Source organism: Seriola dumerili, unplaced genomic scaffold, assembly GCF_002260705.1.
Source record: "Seriola dumerili isolate Sdu_G_001 unplaced genomic scaffold, Sdu_1.0 BDQW01000036.1, whole genome shotgun sequence".
Lineage (NCBI taxonomy): Eukaryota > Metazoa > Chordata > Actinopteri > Carangiformes > Carangidae > Seriola > Seriola dumerili.
In genome coordinates this window covers 3,466,428-3,491,171 of record NW_019174291.1, presented here as the reverse complement: position 1 = coordinate 3,491,171, position 24,744 = coordinate 3,466,428, and the positions used below count along the sequence as shown (strand labels likewise).

At 40.8% G+C, this 24,744-nt stretch overlaps 1 protein-coding gene across 1 annotated transcript in view; it reads right to left on the bottom strand.

Annotated features, from left to right (window-relative positions):
* LOC111216932 (leucine-rich repeat and fibronectin type III domain-containing protein 1-like protein) overlaps positions 1 to 24,744 on the bottom strand; it is a 54,472-nt gene that overhangs the window by 8,288 nt on the left and 21,440 nt on the right. The window contains exons 6-7 of the mRNA XM_022738593.1: positions 23,089 to 23,301; positions 21,855 to 22,165 (exon numbers count right to left, since the gene is read on the bottom strand). Of these exons, the coding sequence (XP_022594314.1) occupies positions 21,855 to 22,165; positions 23,089 to 23,301 (524 nt within the window). The remainder of the gene's footprint in view (positions 1 to 21,854; positions 22,166 to 23,088; positions 23,302 to 24,744) is intronic.

Sequence of the window (24,744 nt, the reverse complement as noted above, 5' to 3'; positions counted from 1 at the left end):
TGAGGTTTTAATTTTTAGCCCTCCAGACCAAAGCTGCTGTGAGGCAGAAAAAAACACCAGCGAGGAATCTCCTCTGTGCCACCCTCAAGACGATCAAGAGCCTGTGCCGATTCCTCAAAACTCATTTGAGTAGAGTTAGTGGTGGAAGAAAGATGATGGAACGACTTGTAAAAAAAGAGCTGAGAAAAAGAGAAGAAAAAGAGCAAAGACAGAGTACAGAGAGAGAGAGAGAGAGAGAGAGAGAGAGATGTAAAATTGAGTGGATGTCCAAAATGGATGTCACTCCTGGGTATACTGAGCTAAACCGAACCACAGCTACTGTACGAGGGGAGGGACTATTCAATTAGATGTGTAATAATCAGCGAGTGTTTGCTTATGTCGTCATATCAACTTCATACGTTTAATGCAGCTTCAAAAATTCACATCATTATTCCTCACAGTGCCAAGCTTTCAGATTCTGCTTTCTCAATGCTGCACTTGGTCACGTCAAGTGAGTCTGAGTGAGGAGCACACAGAGACACAGAGACAGAGTGTGTGCATGTGAATATATTTGTATTTGTACCTGAGCTTACACTTGTATTCTCTCTGTGAAGGTGTGTGTGCTTTCCTGCAGCTGCACGTCTATTGACTGTGTGTACCTGCGGGTCTATGTATGTCCTCAGTGTGTGTGTGTGTGTGTGTGTGTGTGTGTGAGCTATATATTATTCAGGTGTCAGGCAGTGGAGGGCAGTTCCTATTTATCAACACTGGAGCGGAGGTGACGAGACAAGGAATGGAATTATAAAGCCTACCCTGACCCTATGGGCATTGTGCGTGTGTGCCTGTCTGTGTGTGTGTGTGTGTGTGTGTATGTGTGTGTGTGTGTGTGTGTGCACATTTCAACAGGGAGTGAGAGTAAAAGAAAAAGATAGAGACAGTGTTTCTAAGAGACAGACGGTCTATTATATCTGGTCTATAAGTGCTGCAGCGTTTGGGTCAGACTAATGGTTGAATGAACACCTGAGGCTCTCACGCGCATGCACACACACACACACACACACGCGCACACATTGAATGTAAAGCTACTATTATTGCCTGTGGCCTTTTTGTTGCTGGCGATAAGTCATGTTTCCGCCTGAGGCTTCAATACAGAAGCTTTTACAGCAACATGTTAGGGTTGGTGGTTCACTTTCCTGTGCGGAGCTCGAAGGGAAGAGGCAGACCCCTTCCCCGTGTAAAGCTGAAAGAAAATGTGAAAAATGTACTTTTCTTAAAACTTCAGAGGAAAACTTTGTCTGTGATAAGATTTATATTGGGGCCTTATCTAAATACATTTTCATTTCATTCTGATGAAGAGCAACATGTAGCTGAACCTCTCCACCAGGAAGATGCACTGGGCCGCAGTCTGTCTCTTCTCGGTTGTTTCCGTGAAAAAAGAGATCCAGTTTCAGTTCAATTTGTCTCTAAAAAAAAAAATCGAATAATATTTCACAGATTTACACAATGTGTTCTGTAAAGTGCAGCGATGGACAGACGGAGAACTGAACAGATTTTCCTGTGAATAACTCCAGTGTGTGGCTATTTATGAAGCATGTGGCATTTTAGCTCAGGCAGTAGCAAAAAAAAAATATAAGAAATGAAACCAGGACTGAAATATTTACTGATGTATTTTATGTTTTATGTATGTATGTGTCCCTTAAGGGTTTTCTCATTTTACAGATGAGCTCACTATATAGTCCAGTACAATGAACTCCCTGGATAGCGATTAGGGAGGAGTGGATGTGTGAGTGAGGGACACAACCACAGACTTCAGGACAAGGGAACAGGAAGTGCTCATTTCCGTGTTTTAGGACTCATTCCTGCAGCGCTCTCTTCCTGAAATGCACATATAAGCTGGTTTCCTTGATTAAACTAGTGTCTGCCCGTTTTCATTTCCACAGATTTATCAGTTTATTGGACCTTGACCCAAAGTGTGGACTGAATATCACAATATTTCAGCCTCTGTTGTACAGATTAGAACCATTTTTAAAACATGTCTCTTGTGTGTCAATGTGCTAATCAAAATATCATAATTTCATTCAGTCTTTATCCAGTTTTATCAAGTTATGCATTCCTTCTTTTGTGTGTGTTGATATAAAAAATACATATCTATAAATCATCAGTTTTCTTCTTCTATTTCATTCTTTTTCCAAAATGAAAACAGACAATAAAACACTTAAACTACTTCGATCGGCTCATGTAAGTTTAACAAACAAACTTAATGTCTTCATGTAAATCCAGTTTTATAGTGTATATTGAAGCAGGCTGATGTATGATGTGCTCAAATGAAATGAATAACTGCAGCTGGAGCTGACTCCCGGTGAAAGTTCCTCTTTACACTGAAGCTTTACATCTCATATTAGAATTGCCTTGGGCACAGAACAAGTTAATATCCTGCATAATGAAAAACAGGAAAGATCCAAGGTAATTGCAGTTAAAATATGTCAGCATGGCAGCATGTATCATTGAAGGGTTTGAAAAATGCAGTGCACATAATGATATGATATACATTCAACACCATACAGGAGTTCCATGTACAGTGTGTAATTTTCTGCCACAAGGGGTCTCTGCTATAAACAATAACTAAAGACGGAGGATGTGGTGGAAAAGTCTTATTTTCTTAGGAAGGTTCAAACTGAGTGAAATGAGCTGCAGTATCTAAGCGGCAGTCATGATAAGAGCTGCTCCACTTCTCTAAATGATGAGGAAAGGAGCTTCAGTGCTTCCTATCTTATCTCCTTTAGCATAGGAAACACTGGACCTTCCTTTACAAAAGGAAAGGAGAAATGCCGTCCCACAATTCCTTGCACCAACATTTAAAACGATGCACTATTGTAGTTTCACCTCCTCCTTGTCTGCCCAAAGCCCGAATCCATACATATACTGTATATTTATTCTCTTTAAACCAGTCAGGAGTCATGAAGAACAAGCACATTGAATTTCTAATTAACAATATCATCATCATTACAAAATACTACAGCCTATATATAAATTGAGTAAAGCACTATAAATTATTTTCTCCTCTTAACAAAAGTATAAAAATGTCAAAAAAAACTTTAATGGCTCAACTTTCTCTATTTGTATATTTCTTTCATGTTATTTTATTTCAACATTTCAAACCTTTTTACTTTGTTTTTGTGGTTAATAAAGGAGTATTCCTCGTCCATGTGTTGTGAATAAAGTTTGTTTAAAAGAAAAAAACAGCTTAGTATAAGTGCTGTGGGATTACTCTCCTAAATCCTTATAAGTTCCCCTCCACGTCTTTCCTTGAGTTCATGTTGTTTTTCATAGAGGTCGAGAAGTGGTCCGAGAGATTATTTAGACTTTTTGACCACAGCCAGAGTTCTGTGACATTGTGAAGTAGCATGAGATCATGGGAATTATTGTCTTTCTCACCATCTCAGTCAGCTCCTCCTGGTTTGGATTCCTTCAGAGTCAGTCATTCAGGAGGTTTTTTATCTGCAACTGAATTATCCACAGAGGTGTCCTCCTCTCCAACACAAACAGAGCAGGTGATTAAATCAGGTAAAAACACTGAGTAAAGCAGTTTAAGTTATAAAATCAATGTTTCACCTATGCTGGATAACCACAGAGGCATGATGGGAGCATGCCAAGAACGTCTTTTTGAGTAAAGGTGTACCAATACAAAAGCCTACGGGGGTGAGCGCTGGCCAACAAGCCAGGTGTGTAATTGACAGCAGTGAGGCAGAGCTGTACAATTAGTAGTGAACCTGAGGGAAGCACCTGGCAGGCTGTCAGCCATCTGAAGACACTGAGCCGAGGGAAGCAGAGAGAAAAGCTCTCCAATAATCCAATAATCCAAACACCAGGAAGAATGTGAGCCACAAGAACATGACTTTAATGGCCACATATGCTTTCATGGAACTTGATTCCTGATTGCAGATGTTTTTGAAGCACATTATTGTGGCGAGACCAAGCCAAGCATGACAATTAATTATGAAATAAATCAATATCACAACTACAGCATCAACAGAACTATATTTTGTTTTATTTCTACTTTTTTTCCCCCAATTTATTTTGATTCCTGGAAAGGTGACTTTATTGATATTCCACAGGAGACTATAGGTATAAAATATACAGGGATAATTCCCTTCATACCCTCGACACAAGGTCAGGGTGAGAGTTTCTCTGCATATCCTCACTTTCATCACCTCTCATCCTCTGAATATCAATAAGGAAAGCCAGAGAGCAGAGGAGAGAGAAACAGAGACTGGAGAAATTGAGAGGCGATGGAGTGTAGGAGAGGAGGGGGAGGAAAAGAAATGAGGGAGACACGGAGAATGAGTAGAAGAAGAACAGAAGCCTCCTTGTGCAGATAAAGAGGAAAAAAAACCTGTCCAGGCACACTTGTTTAATACCACAGCTCATTCACAGCTCATTACACAAACACTGCGTGTTCTGTGGCGCACAGAGAGTGTGGATGAAAGCAGGAGCAGATACAGAATGTGCTTAGCAACATGTGTCGATGGTGAATGACTTGCAGTCAGTCAGTCAGTCAGTCAGTCAGTCAGTCAGTCAGCTAATACTTTGTAACTGCAAGGCCTTTTCTCTGTAATTGGTGAAAGTAAGACTGGGCGATGTGGCCTATAAGTAATATTGTGATATTTTTAGACTATATCACAATAGACAACATATATCATTATTATAACATATAATTTTGAAGACTACACATTAGAACTTGAATGATTTACCTTTTTAACCCTTTGATGCACAAAGACACACACTCTCATGCTTCACTGCTGCTTTGTGTAGAGATTCAGCATCTTGCCTATTTTTCCACCATTTTAGCAAATGCATGGAGAGACAGAGGAGACCACATGTACTAGAGGGTCAAAGCAGAAACCCAATGTTGGTTATAATTATATTATGTTAAATATTTAACAGGTGTTTGCAATATTGTCATTTTGCACATCCCCCATGAAACAAGCTGCAATACACTGAGTATATTCGATATATCGTCCACCCCAAGGTGAAATGTTCAATTATCCTTAAATTAAAAAACGAAATAAAATAAATTGAAATACAAGTTGAATTGAATTAAATACAGACACCAAAGAGTATACGACTGTGCTTATCTATGGCACGCCAGCAGGTTTGACAAAGCGTCAGTGTTTGATGTACAGGGAACGAGAACAGGTTGATTTGTCTCCGTTGTATTGAGGAGGCAGCAGAGGTTTCAGAGGCCACAAACCCCAAAATATCTGCATGGCTGGATGGTCCGGGTAAAGAATGTTAATATGGCCCTATGAGGAAAAACAGAGATTGTCTGACCACATAGTGACACTGATGAGTGGTGCAGAAAAAGTCAGAAATATTCTAACTTTTGTGCAGATGTATAAACTAAAAATGCCTGAGGGATGCAAAGTAGCAGAAGCATAGATGAGGTACTGTACCTCAGATAAACACAAGAGTTGTATTTTCATATTTTCCTGCTCAACAAACACATGGACTCTGCCTAAAAATAAAAACACACCTGTAAACAGAAACTTTATGATCAAGTCTTGAAGTGTTTCTTCACGCTTCCTATATATTCTTTTCTTTTTGGCATATACAAAGTGAGTTTGTTCACATCAGCCTGGCTGAATTAATGTGGCTCATCTTTATTCAGATTTGATTTTTGCTGAGATTTCAAATTTTTGAGATTTGGTTTGAAATAGAAACAGAGAGACTGACAGTCGTAAAATGCAGAGAAAGTAAGTCTGACAAAGAGACAGAGAGATAGAGAGAGAGACAGCTGGCAGAGAGAGGGAGCGGGCATCATTAGTGGGAAAAGGTCAGCATAGCCTCCGGTTTGGGTTTACTGTGGGAACGTATTACACGTTTGCAGGCAGGAAGCGGCGTTAGTTTTATGGCAGGGCTGCTGCGCTGTGTGACTGAGAGACTGAGGCAGGTGTGTGAGGTCAAGAGATAATGGCGTCAGTTATAGATACTAGTCTAATGTGTGTGTCGGGGTGAGGTGAATGGAAGACAGATGAAGCTCTTCTAGAAAAATGTTTATTTTGTCATTATTACATCAAGATTTAAGTTAGTAGATAAACTGTTGATAGGATGTGGAGTTTTTCCTAAAGGTGTATCATGTTGTAATAAATGGTGATACTCTGCATACGAGCTGCCAGTACGCTTCATCACCACCGCCTGTCCCATGGTCGCATAGCTTTGGAAACCCCCTCCCTCCACACCTTCTTTTTTTATCTTTCTTTTCATCCCATCTTCCAAACAGCACTTCAACACTTTTGATATTCAATGTGATTTGACAACATGTCAGATGTGCAGCTGAGCTTCAGTACTCTGAGCTAAATTTGAACATGCAGTGCTCTCTTGTAAAAGAGATAATGTATCTTGTTCTGATTTTTATTTCTTTAAATGTATTCTTTTCTTTTTGTGTATTTCTTCCCTTTTCTTTTGTGGGATGTACTTTTTGCTACATATTGTTTGTGTTTGGGAATTAGGAGGCAGTATAACAAGTATATTCGATATACAGTGCATCTGAAAAGTATTCACACCCCTTCACTTTCCCCACATTTTGTTATGTTACAGCTTTATTCCAAAATGAATTAAATTCCTTTCTTTCCTCATCAGTCTACACACAATACCCCATAATGACAAAGCGAAAAAGGTTTTTTAAGAAATTTTGCAAATTTATTAAAAATAAAAAACTGAAATATTGCATATACATAAGTATTCACACCCTTTGCTATGACTCAAAAGTGAGCTCAGGTGCATCCTGTTTCCACTGATCATCGTTGAGATGTTTCTACAACTTGATTGGAGTCTACCTGTAGTAAATTCAATTGATTGGACATGATTTGGAAAGGAACACACCTGTCTATATAAGGTTCCACTGTTGACAGTGCATGTCAGAGCAGAAACCAAGCCATGAAGTTAAAGGAATTGTCTGTAGACCTCCGAGACAGGATTGTATCGAGGCACAGATCTGGGGAAGGGTACAAAAAAATTTCTGCAGCATTGAAGGTCCCAAAGAGCACAGTGGTCTTCATCATTCATAAATGGAAGAAGCTCTTCCTAGAGCTGGCCGCCCAGCCAAACTGAGCAATCGAGGGAGAAGGGCCTTGGTCAGGGAGGTGACCAAGAACCCGATGGTCACTCTGACAGAGCTCCAGCGTTCCTCTGTGGAGATGGGAGAAACTTCCAGAAGGACAACCGTCTCTGCAGCACTCCACCAATCAAGCCTTTATGGTGAGTGGCCAGACGGAGGCCTCTACTCAGTAAAAGGCACATGACAACCCGCTTGGAGTTTGCCAGAAGGCACCTGAAGGACTCTCAGACCATGAGAAACAAGATTCTCTGGTCTGATGAAACCAAGATTGAACTCTTTGGCCTGAATGCCAAGCGTCACGTCTGGAGGAAACCAGGCACCTCTCATCACCTGGCTAATACCATCTCTACGGTGAAGCATGGTGGTGGCAGCATCATGCTGTGGGGATGTTTTTCAGCGGCAGGAACTGTGAGACTAGTCAGGATCGAGGGAAAGATGAACAGAGCAAAGTACAGAGAGATCCTTGATGAAAACCTGCTCCAGAGAGCGCTAGGACCTCAGACTGGGGCGAAGGTTTACCTTCCAACAGGACAACGACCCTAAGCACACAGCCAAGACAACGAAGGAGTGGCTTCAGGACAAATTTGTGACTGTCCTGTCTGTGCAGTGACGCTCCCCATCTAACCTGACAGAGCTTGAGAGGATCTGCAGAGAAGAATGGTAGAAATACCCCAAATACAGGTGTGCCAAGCTTGTAGCTTCATACCCAAGAAGACTTGAGGCTTTAATCGCTGCCAAGGGTGCCTCAACAAAGTACTGAGTAAAGGGTGTGAATACTTATGTACATGCGATATTTCATTTTTTTATTTTCAATAAATTTGCAAAAAATTCTAAAAAACCTTTTTCGCTTTGTCATTATGGGGTATTGTTTGTAGATTGATGAGAAAAAAAAGGAATTTAATCCATTTTGGAATAAGGCTGTAACATAACAAAATGTGGGGAAAGTGAAGGGATGTGAATACTTTCCGGATGCACTGTATATTCTTTTAGATGATGTATACAAAAATATTGTGAACAACGAGTACAAATTGTAACATAATTGCTTTTTGGCATGCAATTGGCTTTGGTGTTTCTCTTTTCTCCCTCTCACAGACAACACACTCCCCCCACCCATCCAGAAAACCCTCCTGAGTGGATATGCGTGATGTAGGTGAGGTGTGTGTGTTTTTGTATCTGGCATAGAAGGAATTGGAGAGAGCGAAAGAAGTTGAAAGTTGAAACTTCCTACTGTTGCAGCCCAGCTGTCTATCAAGAGAGAAAGACTAGTTTCCGGTACCCTGTGATACATTAAAGAGTTAGCATGTAATTTATTTTTTTGGTATTTGTCATATTTGACACTGTCATTCATTTATATTCAATTATACTGTTAGTAGATGTATGAATTATGAGTATATTTGTTAAAGATACCTGATAATTTGACAGATTTTTTAATGTTTATCCATAGACATGTCAGCCATTGCCAGCAGCGCTCAAGATGCTGAGAGGCGACCACAGTAAGTAGCAAGCCAGGCTCATGTTCCAGTGGGAGATTTGGGAGGAAGGGGATGTTAACCCCTTTGTTAACAACTGTTGTTAACCTGCCATCCTCCCTCTCCAGCCGACAACCCAACTGTACTGTGTAAGACCATGACGCTGTCCGTGGTGCTGAACTAACATATTCATACAAACCCCTGATAGAAAATGTCTCTAAAGCAAAGATCAAGATCTCTCAGGTAATTTTAAGAGACATATTGTAGCAACGTTCAGAGCGACCTCAGTTTCCTGAAGAAGCAAAGCAGCCATTGTTAGAGTTACATGTTGCTTAGTGATTTTTGATTTCCACTTCTATGGCAACACATTGGAATATATATGGGCGCCATAGCCGTAGCTGCTTAAAGTCCCTATTATTTATAGACCACATCACCCAGCCCTACTGGGAATCATTTGTATTTCATTATGTATTTTTAAAATACCTAAAAACACATAAAACATGTAAACATTGAATGTAGCATAAACAATCATGTCAAAGTACTGAGCGCGATGGGAATTCATTTGTTGGCTTTGGAGGTTTCTGTTACAAACTAAGTGCTTGACAAATGGAAATAAGCTGTTGGGGACACTAGATGAAAAATCAGGTGATCAAGAAATATTTTACTGGGCTAAACTGAATGCCTGACAGACATTCACATTTTTAGAGCTACTATAAATAGCTCTCTGTGTGTTTTTGTTTTAATTTTTATGTAGCGACCAGGATGACGGATGATGTAGAGTCGACCCCTGCTGTCCGTGGCTCTGACACTGAGAGCTGAACTCTGAGTTTGAGCAGGAAAGAAAACCTTTTGATTTTGAAATTGATCTCAGCCTAAAAGCCTGGCTGTCATCTTCTGTACTGGATGTTTTCTAACTGGAGAGCCAGCAGGACAAAGTGACATTTTGGCTGATGGAGGGAGAGCAGAGGTAGGGGGAAAAAAGATGAAGAAAGGCAAAACGGATGAGACATATACAGAGGTGATATGAAGGAGCAAGGGAAGAGAAAGGGAAAATGACATTACAGTGACTTTCTAAAGGTCTGTGCACTGACAGAGTGAGAGAAAATGGATGGAGGGGACAAAGGAATGAGAAAAAAGTGAGAGTAGTAAAGAGTGGAAAACTGATGCTTTATCATTTCAGCAGAATATGATCAGCTGTCGTTTCCCAGACCCTTTCTCCCCTTCTTCCTTCCTTCTCTTCCATCCACCTACTGCATCTCTGTATCAGCTGAGTCAGAGGAACATCCTCTCCTATTCAGAGCACCACAGCAATCTATCCCTTCTCTATCACTCCCTCCCTCCCTCCTTCCATTTTTCTAGTTTTCCATTCTGCCTCTTTCTCTCTTCTTTAATCTCTCCTTCGAGGGCGAGGCAGGATGGTAATTAGAAAGCCAGAACCCACACAAATTCAAATGCACGCACACACACACTCTTTCTCACAGTGTGCTTTATAATGCCTTTCATGCAGACACATATACGCGCACACACACATGCACACGCATGCACACACACACACACACACAGTGCGGGACAGAAAGAGAAAGAGGAGCAGAAGAGAATATTAAAGGAGGTAGAATCAATACATTCATTTCCTTGTGCTGACAGAGGTTGATCTCTCCCTGGACCCATAATCCATGGAGTGCATGTGTATTTGTGTGTGTGTGTGTGTGTGTGTGTGAGTGAGAGAGAAACAGTAAGAGAGAGAGAGAGAGAAAGAGAGAGAGAGAGAGGGAGGGGTGAAGGGTAAAGCTGGACAGATTATTCTTGCCCTGGGGCAGAATAAAAAAGGGAAAGTTGTAAAAAAAATACCCCCCCCCCAACAGAGTCCGAGAGGAAGGGGGGAGTGGGGTGGATCTGTTATTTTGATGCTTTGCTTGTAGACTTTTCTGCCAGCGCAGCAGTTGAACTGAAAACCCGAGTGTGTGAGGAAACTGAGATGAAAAAAAAGAGGTGCTGAGATGGAAATCAGAGCAGTTTACACTGACTGCAGCATGAGACCAGCTTTTACCTCTCTCTCTCTCTCTCTCTCTCTCTCTCTCTCTCTCTCTCTCTCTCTGCCCGTCTCTCCTTTCCTATCCCTCTGTCCTTCCCTTTCACACTGTCCTGCCTCCTCCTTGCTCTTTTAATGCACTGGGGACCTCTTTAGTGCTACATTAATGGCAGTGGACACCACCACCAGGAAGTGGCTGAGTTGGGCGGGGGCCACACCAGAGACCAGGATTCACAGCGTCCTGTCTGTGGTGGAAGGGTTAGGCATCATAAGCTCTTTGGTTCAGATTACGGAAAGACTGTGGTGTGGTTAAATACAGAAAAGGTTCACTATGATTTAATGCTATTGCACTTTATTTCTTGTTCCGGTTACTGTAAACTCAGTACTTTAGCCCACATCAGGATGAATGGTTACTCAGTTTTTCCAGATCTCTGGATCTCTTTTCCAGCAGGTTAATCTCTTCTTTAAACTCACTTTCATCTTATGTTATCTTTGTCTTTAATTTGTTGTAATTGTTTAAATTATTTTATCAGGTTTTATTCTTTTATGTTGTGAATGTTATTTATTTTAGATAGATTTTATTTATTTACTTGTTTGTCTATTAAAGCACTCTGTGACTTTGTTTTGCTGTATAAATAAAGCTCTTTTTATCTATCTATCTATCTATCTTGTACATCATAGCCCTTACAGACATGTCATGTATGACATATACGGTATGTCCCTGTATCAAGAGTGAAGTTGCCATAAATATTATAATCACATATATACATCCTCTGGATATATGAAGATATATGTTATATATAATATATATGAAACACCCATAGTAAAATTTGTATATGCACATATATTAAACATATCTATGATGATTTTTTATGTAGTGTAACATGTTGGGAGCATATGTAATAATGACAATAATTAATAATGATATATACTGTATATGTATATATACATATATATATACAGAGTATATCCAAACACCATATATATCAATTCTATATGCTCATTTGTTTTTCTTATCAATTTCTCATTCATTTTAAACATGTCACTATCTTCCTATTCGGAGAAAGTGATCTCTACAGTGGACCCTACTATTTGGGATGGATATATATTCATGTAACATATCTACAATATAAGCAAACATATGTTAATATATGAAATTATTCCAATTTCTAATTGTTTTCATATATAACTTTTACATTTATATTTCTATTTTTACACACATATACATATATGGCCTTGATTTTTTCTTTGCTATTACGACAGCTTCATGTTATAGATTTTCCCTGTGCATGCCTATACAATTTCAGCTCAGTCAGAGGAGAGGAGAAGCTATGTTCATGGGATAAGTTCCCAATGTAAAAAAAAAAACCTGGTTACATTTTTAACATCTTTTTAAATCCACAGAAATGAAAAAGTGGAAAAGTTGAGGCAATGCAGGACTATTTCATCTGTAATGCATAATTTGTTCAGCTGAACTGTGCTCCCCTGCAGCATGGGCAGCAGAGATAACCACGACGATGGTCACTGAACTTCACTGAACTTCTAAAATGTTCATCCCCATTTGTCATGCCATTATGATAGGGCAGCAGTAGCCAGCAGGGAACAGCCGGCGGCTTCGAGCTGGAAGATCAGCAGCCAGGAAAATGAATGAGTAACCCCTCCTTCCTGCCGCCACCCCTCGACGACTTCCATGATGAACCCCAGAGCTGCTGCTCCACAACCGGCTGACTGCAGCTGCTCAGTTCACACAGCTAATGCAGTTCAGCAGTACTGGACAGCTGCCAAAATTGAATTTGAAGCAGGCCGGTGAATAACAGCAGACATGTTTGCTCAACTTTCCCTGGAAAGATAAAGGTTAGAAAGAAGCTGCGCACAGTTTGGGAGCCATTAGTGGCGAGGCTGACTGAATCCTGACTTTTAAAATAGTGGGAGGGCTTATTTTAATGAGAGCTTGGAAACGGTAGAGGTAGCTTTGAATCAGGAGTGCGAAGCTTTGAGTCTCAACCGAGCAGGTATTTTCATCACAGGTGCACAGGTTTCAATACCTGTGCTGATACTGCAGTTCTCACTTTGTTGTCCACATTACAAACTTAAACTGTCTGCTGGTCAGCTACGGACTTGTCATTATTGTGGACAGACTCCCTGACACCCCTGCTTCCCTGCTCTGACTGCGTCAGCTTTAAGATTCACTGGAGGTGCAGACTGCAGAGGAGGTGCAGAGAGCTGGTTGCTCTGCACTCATTCTGACACACTTATATCCACTGTGAGTAAGGATACTATTGTACAAGTAACATATGTTGCACACAGTTTTGGGACACGCTTCACCCAGCATGCCATTATGTTCCTGATCCCAAAGGTCTCTGGTGAGCCTCAGTCATCCAGGTAGTAGGATATCTAGTGTGACAAAACATTGTCAAGAATACATTCAATGTTTCCTTTTTTTTAATTATGTTTTGATAGGATGCAATAAGATTGCAGTGTTGACCATTTTAAGAATTGCTGCTTTCAAGATCTACATGGACCCAATTTCTTAAAGGTAAACAGGATCATTATACCAATTAACAGCACCTCAATTACCCCAAATATCTGTTGTGAAACCCAACACAGTTAACAGTTAAACATCTACAGTGAGCTGTGAGGCTATTGTGGGATATCTGGTCCTGCTGGGCTCTGCTACAAAAAAAAAATCAGGGAATCAGGGCATGCACCTGAAAACCGTCACTTTCTGAAAACGAGTGAAACTACATGTGACATCATCTTCAGCACTGAGGAGGTCTGAACATAAAATCTAATAAATAACACCAGGAGATCCTGCCCATGTGCCCTTTGTATCAAATCAAACGACCTTCCTCTCCGCGACTTATATCCCATCAGGTTACAGTTTACAAAAGTCCTGCCAGCACAGTGCTTCTTTTCACTTCGGCAAACAAACACAAGTACTAACAGAGTGAGAAAACAATAGAGACAAGTAAACAAATGTAGTTAACATGGCTGTCCATGTTTGAGTGCAAATAAAAAGGTCTTGTACTGCAACCTTGTCTCGTTGAAAGAAAGTATAAGTTCTGCAATGCAGGGAACTTGTAAGCAGGTGGTTTTGTTGGATGTCTGGACTGCAAGCTGCAGGACTTTGACACCAGAGACCAGGGTTCACGCCCTGAGTCCCAGATGTGGTTGGTTTAGTTAAACAAAAATGGACTGGTTAAGGTTAGGGAGAGATGGAGGGTTAAATGTCACTATAGTAAACACATCCCATCTCATGCCTCAAGCAGCTGTTAACTTCCCAAACCTTCACCAGGTGCTGGTAAAGGTTCCTCAGTTGCTATGAGCAGACATTGTACAGATCATATTCACATGGTGGCCATTTCCCTCTGACGTCACGATGAGAGTGGGTAGCATTGAACACTTTCATGTCTTTCAATAAATCCCGTGCGAGACGGTCGAAAAACCTGAATTGATTACCCTCACTTTCTTTTGACCAAACTGATATATCGGCAGATGAATTTGCCCTGATCCACAAAAGGATTAAAAAAAAAGGATACAGCTCAAATCCACAATGTTGACGGTAATACCAGCCCGCACTGGAAACACTGTAAGTTAATGTTAGGCTAGCAAACGTGAAGTTTGTAATTAACATTAAAGCCAATGTTAGCACTGCTAGTTGTCAGATGAGAACTCAATCCACTGGATTGTGCAAATGTTAATGATTATCTAAGGATATGTAGTTTCATGATCAACCTGCCTCCATGATCACTGCTAACTGAACCTTTCATTGTTTTCTTTGAGCATTATTCTACTCGTTTCTGAGAAGTTTCATGTTGCCAGGTAATATTAAATGAAAGAGTTGGGAAGCAAGTGATATACTACAAACAGTTTTGTTTTAAATTTGTTGTGTTAAGGACGACAGCTCCACCACTCTCAGGGTAAAAACCAGCCTCCCTACAGGGTACAGGTATGGTAGTAACAAGATGCATGCCTTTACTTTATACAGTAAAACAAAGGAGGTGAGAAAAGAGCTGAATTCTTACTTCTTCCACAAACATCTTTTAAATCTGCCTGGACAAAATTATTGGTACCCGTTAGAAGTGGTGATAAATAAGTGGATTGTAGCAGCTTATTGACTTCAACTAGTAGGACAGGTGTGTTCAATCCTTTAATCAGTCATTCAGCCTATTTAAATGGAGAAAAGTCCTCACTTTGCTGTCTGGTATCACATCGTGCAGCACACTGAACATAGACATGTCTGAGGAGATAAAGAAGAAAGTCTTGTCATCTTTACCTCGACCCAATGTGGTCGAGGTAAAGATGACAAGACCATCTCCAGCAGCTTCATGTTCCTGTGACCACAGTTGCTAAATGAACAGACAGACCATTCTGATGGTGAAAAAAGCACCAAAGAAAACTTTAAAACAGATCAACAACAGTGGGCTCCATGGAGGACAACCAAGGAAGACCCCACTTTTGAAAGAGAAACATAAAAACGCCAACTCTTTGCTAAGATGCATGTTGAAAAGCCACAATGACTCTGGGAGAACGTTCAACAAACGGAGAAAGAATGACGCTTTCAAAGAAAAAGAGCATCCCCGCTGTGAGACATAGCGGAGGCTCGGTTATGTTATGGGGCTGCTTTGCTGTGTCCAGCACGGGGAGTGAATCTGTGCAGGTCACAGTGAAATCATAAGATTGTCATATTGCGCAGTGTCAGAGCTCTGTCTCAGTCACAGGTCATGTCTGCTCCAGCAGGTCAATGATCCAGAACATCTAAGAACAGAATGGATGAGAAGAAAATACTGGATTGTTGTGGCCTGCTATGAGTCCTGATCTTCATCCAACTGAACATCTATGGAAAGAGCTGAAACTCAGTGTAGGGAGAAAGTTCCCATCACACCTGACAGATCTGGAGCAGTTTGTTCAAGAAGAGTTCGGCCAAACTACCAGCTGCAGGAGAGGAAGGAAGCCCAGAGGGCTCATACAAAGTCCTCCCCTTTATTTCAACTAGTCATTAGAAACATACAACATAAAGTAATACAACATCAGAGATATTTTTTTAAATGAGTTATTAAAGAAGATGATGACTTCATTGTTGAACTTAGTGAATTCCAGAGATGAGGAACTCTAAATTTGAGTGCCTCTTTGAATTAGAGTGAATGACCGATGATAAAAGGAAAAAGTTATGAAATGTATCTGGAAGGTTTTGCTTGTGATATACAAATTTCAACATAAACACATGTGTTAGTAGAGTATTTACAGACTCAACTGACAAAAGTTTAAATCTCCTAAACAAAGGTGCAGATGGCTCTTCACTGGTGGAGTTTGAAATCATTCATAAAAACTGTTTTCAAAAGTATCTATACTGTATATACTGTATTATAGTATATATAGTATAATAATGTAGTATAATATAGTATATTGAGGTATGAAGGATATGTAGCAGAGAAGTGTACAAGTCTAAGAGCTGTGGGTCCCAATATTTTTGTCCGTAACATTTTCATTTATTGTTTTATTTAAAATAATATGTTGCATTGAAAATCAAAAGCATTGTGTCTGTTCTATTAAATCTGGTAAAGACAAAAGTGGCATCCAATAGCTTTTGTCAGTTAAGTTAAAACGTGGTCAGATGAAGCCAGAGATCCCTCCCTTTAAACACATCTGAGATGAAAAAGAACCACATGCTTCTCAGCAAGTAAAGGACAGAGAGTGACAGTAATTACACAATAAATGTGAAGTGTTCCAGAGTGTGGACATCCCATGCCTCACTGCTGGACGATGAATTGCTCGGTGCTGTAGCTGCTATGACCGTCAGAGTCTCTGCAAAGCCCTGGACCAGACTGCAGAGAGGGCAAAGTGGGCGTCATGAGTCTCTTCTATTACAGTGTTCAGTGGAGAGGCCAATAACTCTGCCAGAGAGCTCCACTTGTGTTATAAAACGTTTTGCACTTAAAGTCAAAAAGTATAAGTACTGCCACTGTGAGCAAAAATGCCTTCACTTGAGTCATGGATTGTACAGGAGGCCAGAAAAGCCACGGCAAAAACAAAGTTGACGGTGAGATTTGTTTGCTCGGTCAGTGAGCGGACGTTGGTGCACAGGGACAAAGTCTGAACGTAATCAGGGTCTAGAAACCATCATATTTCATGATATTTTACCCATTAATAATCATCCCTTATGTTAGATAATAATTGGCAAAAAGTTGCCTCAGTTTAGGGACTATATAAAACTTTGTTCTCTCTTTTTCTGAAATAGTGCTTTCACTCAGCTTTCTGAATAATAACCTGTTTGCTTTGCACCACTCTCTCTTATCCAGATGAGTCTGGTGAGTAGGGAAACTCTTTTTAAATCAACTAACCGAGTGCTGCTCACTCTCTGCTCACTCCTTATCTGCTGACGGCTCCACTGGAGTGACTGTAGGGCATAGGTGAATGCAGAGCTCAACAACTGCAGCTCCTATAAAAGCAGGAGAGAGTGCTTTTCCCAGCCGAGCCATAGAATCAAATTGTTGACCTTTATAACACAAGTAGGCTTCATCTCTGTGCCTCCAGGCTCAGAGTGAATGTTAAAAGAAGACAGGGGCTCAGCTGTACCTGCTGTAAATACTGAAGATACCCCAGAAAATACACAGAAAACAAATGACAACTGGGTAGTTCCTTTGAATAGTTCCTCTTTCATGAGCTGATTGTATTAATACTGGGTTTCATGTCGATGTAAAGGACAACAGTGGTGGCTCTGCAGGCATTTAGCCATTATTTAGTTTCTTTTTTCAGCTTCATTTTGCCATGTTGGAGAAATCGCAGCCTCATAAATTCTCATTACCCCCGTCTCTGAATTACAACTTGGTAACTTATAATTAGAGAAAAAACAACAACAGTCTTTACAAATGGCAAAAGATGTTTATGTTAAAGTGACACAACCCTCCAACAGATGTATGAATTATGTTTCTTGGCCAATATGGAACAAATGAGGAAGTAACAGGGACAGACAGAACAACATCTGGCTTTGACACTGGAAACCGCTATTTATTTCCTGTTACCTACCCGCAGTCAGTATCCTAACCACGACCACGACCACGACCACGACCACGACCACGACCACGACCGCTCCCTAACATGATGAAGGTATGGTATATTTAATCCAACAGTAATTTTAATTTGGGCCGAGTTGAAAAAATCAGTTCTCTGATTAAAATTAATCTTAATCAGAATAATCCGATATCAATTCCTAAAACCCGAGATTGATCTTTTAATCTATGCCTTTTACACTCTCCTGTAGATGTGTGCGGCTGTCACAACGAGATCTGGTCAGGTGAGCAAAGATGTAGAGCTGCTGGAGCCACTGGAACGATGCTTTGCCACTTTTTTCTCAAAGTGATGAAATGAAATATCTGCAGTTTGCAGCATCCGGTTGATAATTATATACATTTTAAGAGTTTGCAGATCCGATCATCATGTGTCATGTAGAGAGCTAATAAAAACTTTGATTTCCAAATGAACTAAATCATTCAGTACAAACATGACAGAGTCAGTCTGTTCACTTGGACAGCTTGTGCTGCTGGAAATGAAAGTTAGCTTAGCTACGTTTTCATTGCCTAGCCTGTTAGCCTCACCTGACCGCTGCACCGCAGCTTCTCCTCTGAATGGTTGTTTCCAATGCGGCTTCATTTGCTCCACACAAGTCAGTAAACGTATGTAAACTTGCCGCCATGGGAACAGTGGTTACATAACCTTTGAAACGAGCCACAGCCTAACTGTGCGTGTGCACCGTTAACAAACTGTACCAATGAAGTCAGTGGCAAGTCTAAAGGTAGATGTGTGACTGCTTTTCAGATTTAAAAACTATGTAGATGGTGAAGAGCTGACTAAAGCAATGCTATATGTGAGATATGAAGAAGAAGCGGTGTGTACCTGTTCATACACATAGTAGCCGATGCACTGGGTATGTTAACAGCACACATTACATCTACATCTGAAATATCTCTGGCCGAATAAATCGAATCGGGAATCAAATCAAATCGGGACCTTGTGAATCAGAATCAAATCAAGAAATCAGTGGCATTACCCATCCCTAATTTTAACACAAGCCATGACGTAACTCCATAGAGTAAAAAATAAAGACGGATGTAGCCTCTGTATTGTCACCCACAGGTTTCTGAAAAGGGGTTTTGAAGCTCAGAGTGAGCTGCTCCACCGTCATCATCTTGGCAGTGTCTAACTCTCAGCTAATCCAAAAATGGGAAAAGAGGAGGGGCGTGTGTGGAGCTGAGACTTTGGTAAATGCTAGTCTGTGGCAAGAATACACTCACCCACCTGTCACTCAAAGAGGCCACGCCTTCAGTTCTACATAACTTATAAAAAATTCAAACAGGAGAGTAAAGATTCACCCCCTCATACAGTCGTCATGAAGGAGGAATTTAACTACAAATACCAAAACATGTTTATTTCTTCTGTACAGTTGGACATTTTAACATGGGAGTCAATGGGGATTGACTCACTGTTGGAGCCAGACTCTAGAGGAACTGCACTTTTGGGTTGGCTTCCTTTTTTCGGCCCCAGAGGTTCCTGCCTCCACCAAGCAAACTGTTTTTGTGCCTAAACCTTAAAAATGAACAAACAACATTCACCACAGCTGCGTAAGATCAATCATGGCAGTCGCCAACAAAAGATGTTGTTCTGCTCATAGAGGCAACAGATCAGAAAACGCTTTATGCTTATATGTCATTTAATAATGCAGACTTATGTAATGTAATGTAAAGTAACTACTGTCTGAATGAGGCATTAACATACAGTATAAATCATGAACCCACCAGTACACTTTTGAGAGGGATGGGGCTTCTTGCTTTGTCGCCATCAGACTGCCTCATTCTAACATTCTGCCCCCCCCTGTGGTGGGATAATGATAAGGTCACTCCTATGGTTTAATCTGAAATAATCCAGCTGGACCCTCAGCACTCGACCATGTGCTATTTGCCTTTGCCTCGAGCAAGCGTCTTTGGTTTTTTGGTTAAAATGAGAATTGAGGCTGTGGACACACTTCAAACTGTCATCTGTCAGCCCTCCAAATGCTTTGTAATAACACTCAATTATGCTTTCTGAATGACGTTGCTAGGTTACAGAGCTGGCTAAGAGGCTGATGGGACCATCCAGTGGTCACTTGGTATCGTGGGCTGATAGGGGGCCACACTCAGCCACTTGGCAGCAACAGCCTGAAACATGCTGTGAAATCCTCAGCTGGTGATTTGGACGTGCAAATTGAGTCGTCGGCTGTGGTAAAGGAAGGAGCTCAGGTCTGAACTAAAACTTTCACTGCTCATTTACCTTTTCATTTACTCATTCATTATTCAACTTTTTTTAAATTAATGATCTATTTTATTTCTGGCTTCCTCATTTACACTGATGTAAATGTTATGTGTAGGGACAGCATAATATTATATATATACATATACAGTATATGTGTGTGTGTATCTCAGTGCAGACTTTACAAGGTGCTAAAAGTTTAACGGTTGTAGCATTGATTCATTCTCCTGGAGATTTTTCTGCATAGTCTTTGTTTTAATCGTAGTAGTATTGCTTTACATTACTCTTAATGTTCTGTCTGGCTTCACTCATTCATTTTTGTATTTTTACATCCTTTATTTCCTGTTTTATAGTCTATTGCAGACTCTTCTTTCCATGTTGATGTCTACCGCCTTTCTGCAGCTGCAGTGAACTGATTTCCCAGCAGAATCAATCAACCTTAATCTTATCTTCTGTTATTACATTTCTTTTCCTTTGTTTCCGTCTGTCTGACTCTTGAACCCTGCTGAGGATCCTGATCTGTGGGGACCCTTGAACTCTAACATGGGCTCGCTCTGTAATCCCTGGCTGAGAGGAGAACACCAAGTCAGTGCGGGAATATTTGTGGGTTCTCATTAATAGCTGTTTGTTCTGAGGTGGATTTTTTCCCTCCAACACTCAACTGGTGCCTCTCTGTGAGCCAATAATCGCTGAGCATGACCGAAAATTAATGCTGCTTTGTTGTATTTTAAGACGGATTTGACTTCAGCAGGCGAACAGATTAAGCTTTACATTACTACTATGAATCATGGGGATATTATCAGAACTCCCAGGTTTTTCACAAAAAATGTTTTGGGAGCTAAAGAATTGAAGTGGTCTGATATCTGTTGCCTGAAGCCAAATCCCTGTTTTTTTCAGTTTATTCCTCCTTTGTTGCTCACTGAGCTGTTCACTCAAAAAAAACCTGAACCAGCTCGAAAAATGTGAGGAAGACCTTGGTGAAAACTGCCCACACAGGGATGATGTGTGTTTGGAGCAGAAACAGACAGTCAGGAACCCCAACTATATTTAGTTAGCTGCCAGTGTGTCATTATAAACTAACTAACCAAAATTATCAGGTATAAGCAGGTTTTTTTAACGCAGGTGAACCCGCTAATAAAAGCCGATTGACCTATTTTCCACTGCCAGTCAAGTTTGCCTTTTTGTTCGGATTGAGGCCATACACAACTGCAAGGAGTGATGTCATCACATGCTCTTACAGAGTGCCTGTAAAAGTGTCAGAGCCTCCGTGTGAGACACTTCACTCAGTGATTGTGTGTTTTTTAAAACCTTAAAAATTTCAGGGCAGCAGCAGTGTAGCCGCAGTGTCTCTGCTTTTACTGCACCATGCTGGACAGGTGACAGGTGTGTTTACAGTGTCTGCGATGTTACAACAGGAAAAGGGGTGAAAATTAGCGGGTTCACCTGAGTGTGGTTTTTACATCACTGCTGATCGGAGCCGATAAATACCTGCGTCTACTGTCATTTGACCCAGGTGTGAATGCTGATTGTTCCCTTTCGCATTGCAATAAAAAGCCTGATGTTAAGAGGGTCTTCGCTGGTTTTTTGACCAGTGGAAAAAGGGTTTTAATGCTGCACAGCCAAACATTACTCCAACCTAGTTTGAATCATGTCGGCTCCACTGTAAAGTCCAGTGCAAATCACAAAGTTTCCAGAAGAAGATAACACGGGACATTAGCTTCAGTGCAGAGCTGGAACGAGATGATAGAGAACATGTGATACTGGACTAGGATGATTCTTTTTTTCTTGGTCCTGAACCCAATGTACTTTCACACAATGTACAATCCATAAGTGTAAGTTTTATCTAATGCTGGGTTTTGTGTGTTGCAGATGTCAGGACCATCCTCTCTGTTTGCTTACTGTGGAACATCTGGATGGGAAACATGATTTTATGTTTTTTAATGATCTGTTACTGCAGCCGGTTTCCCCCTTGTCTTACCTGTATATGAGTATATCGTCTGTGGAGCTGTTGTACTGGATCTGGTACATGCGGACGCCCGGTATGTGGTTCTGCGGGGGCCATCTGATGGTGGCGGAGCTGGATGTTAGATCTGACACGCTGACCCTCTGCTGATCGGACCGGGCCTGGCCTCCGCTGACGTTGGATTTGATGGAGGTGGGGATGTCTGAAGGCCCCGGGTCAGGGTCCAGTTTGGGGTCAAAGTGTGGAGAAGGGTTGACGACTAACTCAACGGGAGCTGTTGCCTCTCCGGCTGCATTAGATGCTATGCAGGTGAACTTCCCCGAATCCTGGAAATCAAGAGGACTCGACTTTTATCCTTGATTTAATATGAGTGCATCTCCCTGAAACCAATTATCATGGAGATGATCTTTTATTCCATTAATTAATGCTGGAACATTTTCACTGCTTTGTAAAATCAGCTGCTCAAAAGGTTTGGTGTTGAAGTTCTTTTATATAAAAAAAACATTTGTATAGATGTCATAAAGCATTAAAAACTTCCTGATATGTACCAAAATGTGCATCACACACATTTTGTGACACAAACATTTCAAAGATTTATTTTTTGAATGGATTCAACACTCACAAATGGAGTAAAACAAATGGAGGTTAAGATCTCTTGGTGACGAGCTAGCAGCTAATCAGCTGATATGCTAATCTTCATGTTAAAAGTTCCCGATGTTGCACTTGAATGTAATATGTAATGTACTCTAGGTATGTTTCTGTGTCTTCCGTTAATTTGATTATTGATTATTTATGCACATCAGTCTTCAGTGTCATATAATAAAATCAAAAATACTTAATTAAGCTTTACTCTCTATGAACTATGCATCTTTTACTTATCACCAAACAAAGTATATCTGATTTCAAAAACTTTATACTCTCACTGGACCAAAGCTTGGCCTCTCAAAATGTATGTCAATATTGACCCTTCGTGTGAAAAATATCATTAAACCATGTGCATATGAATAGGATCTCACTTTATTTGATCTACTTCTTATCTGTATTATTCACTATAACTACATGTTTACTATACTATGTGGAATAAGACCAGGCTGACTGTTAGTGTAGTGTTAGCGTTTTGCTAGGTTTCGTATAATAAATGTGTTTTGGTATTTATATCTATATGAAGAAAAGGCAGTGCATATAAAGCAGACCAAGACGTTGACAGTAGATCAACTGAGCGTGCGTGAAGAAGAAACCACTTGTCTACCTTGACGGAGGCCTTGAGGATGTCCAGAGAACCGTTCTCATAGCAGATGGTTCGGGACGTGTTTCCGATCAGCTTCCCGTCCGGGCTGACCCAGTGCGTCGAAGGCTCGGGATCTCCCACTGACTTACAGCGCAGGCTCACCTCCTGACCCTCCATCACAAACATCTTGGAGGTGTGACGAGTTATCATCGGTGGCTCGCAAACAAACTCCTCCTGTTGGGGACAAAGACGAAAAAAAAGTAAGTCACCGTAGGTTAAAGAAGACTTGTTGTGCTGGTTGTGTCATACTTTATCATAAGGGAGATGTTGATTACTGTATTTGAAGAATCACTGAGATTTAAGTTTTTTTTTTTTTTTTTTTACAAAATAAATAAATAAAACACCAAGAAAAAAAAACTAAACGAAAGAAAACAATAACAGATGGTTCAAGTGAGTTAAATATTCAAGTGATTCAGAGGAAACATGGCACTTCAAAAAAAAAAAAAAAAAAACTAAAAGAAAAAATCCAAAATTTCCAAACAGTACATTTTCTCTGCATATGGGCTCTGACTGACTTCCACTGGTGTTTTCTTCCAGCAGACTTTCTGAAGGAGTTTTGTTGTTTGCGCATGAAGATTAAGTGATCTCAGAGTTTTTCAGCCCTGGCATTATTTAAAACCCACCCACTGGCACCTAAGCCTGGATAAAGCCAGCCAAAACCCTGCTGGAGTATTACTGCGAGGCCAAGCAGGGCCAACCACGGCTTACCACGGCTTACTCATCATTCCTACCTCTCAGTGTGTCTCCAAACCTTTCTCTGGGCCCTTCTTGGCTCTTGTTACCAGCGGTGATGATTGCTGACCTGATGAACCTGAACCAATAGAACCTTTCATTCTTGTATTACATTCTGGCCCTCAATTGCTCCTGTGAAGCTTAAGAGTAAAACACTGTGATTGAACTGAGCCACTCCCTTGGTGTGAGTGTTTGGAAGTGTGAAAGTATGAGAAGTTGGGCCTTGGATAGAAGAGTATGAACACCCCTTTGGTTCTTATGGATGAATAATATATCAGATTTGTCCTGATAAGCTTCAAATTCCAACCAGTGTCAACTTTTGCTGCCATTAAATGAGAATGTAACCTCAGATTTTTGAGGCAGTGCACATGCAATAAGCAGCCGAGCAGCTTTTATTGATTCCACAGAGGGAATTCCCTTGGCAGCTGATGGCTACTGTCTGACCTCTGATGGATGCAACAGAGGTTCCCTTGTCCTTGCAGTAGGACAGAGGCTATTAACTCCCTGAGAATTAATATGCCCAGACACTTTAGTTCCACGGAGGTCTGTGGCTCGACCTCTTTACAAGGCTAATCCTCTTATAGTGATGCTACAGTACCTCTCTGAAGGAGGTCCGCAACTATTACTCGAGGTGAGGCAAAGGTCTGTGCATCATCCTCTCTAATGCAATACCAATTAATCCCATCTTTATCTCATGGTGCACCTTCACTTATCACCGTGGCTCTCAAACAGCCCAGAATGGTTGGCTCCGGAAGATCTCCAGACAAAGCCCCCTATATCATCCTCTTTTTAAAGTAACGTCGTGAACCACACAGATTCTGCTGTTATCTCTCCAGGTATGAGCATAGTTCAGCACGGATTTTTCCAGCAGGTGTTTAGATGAAG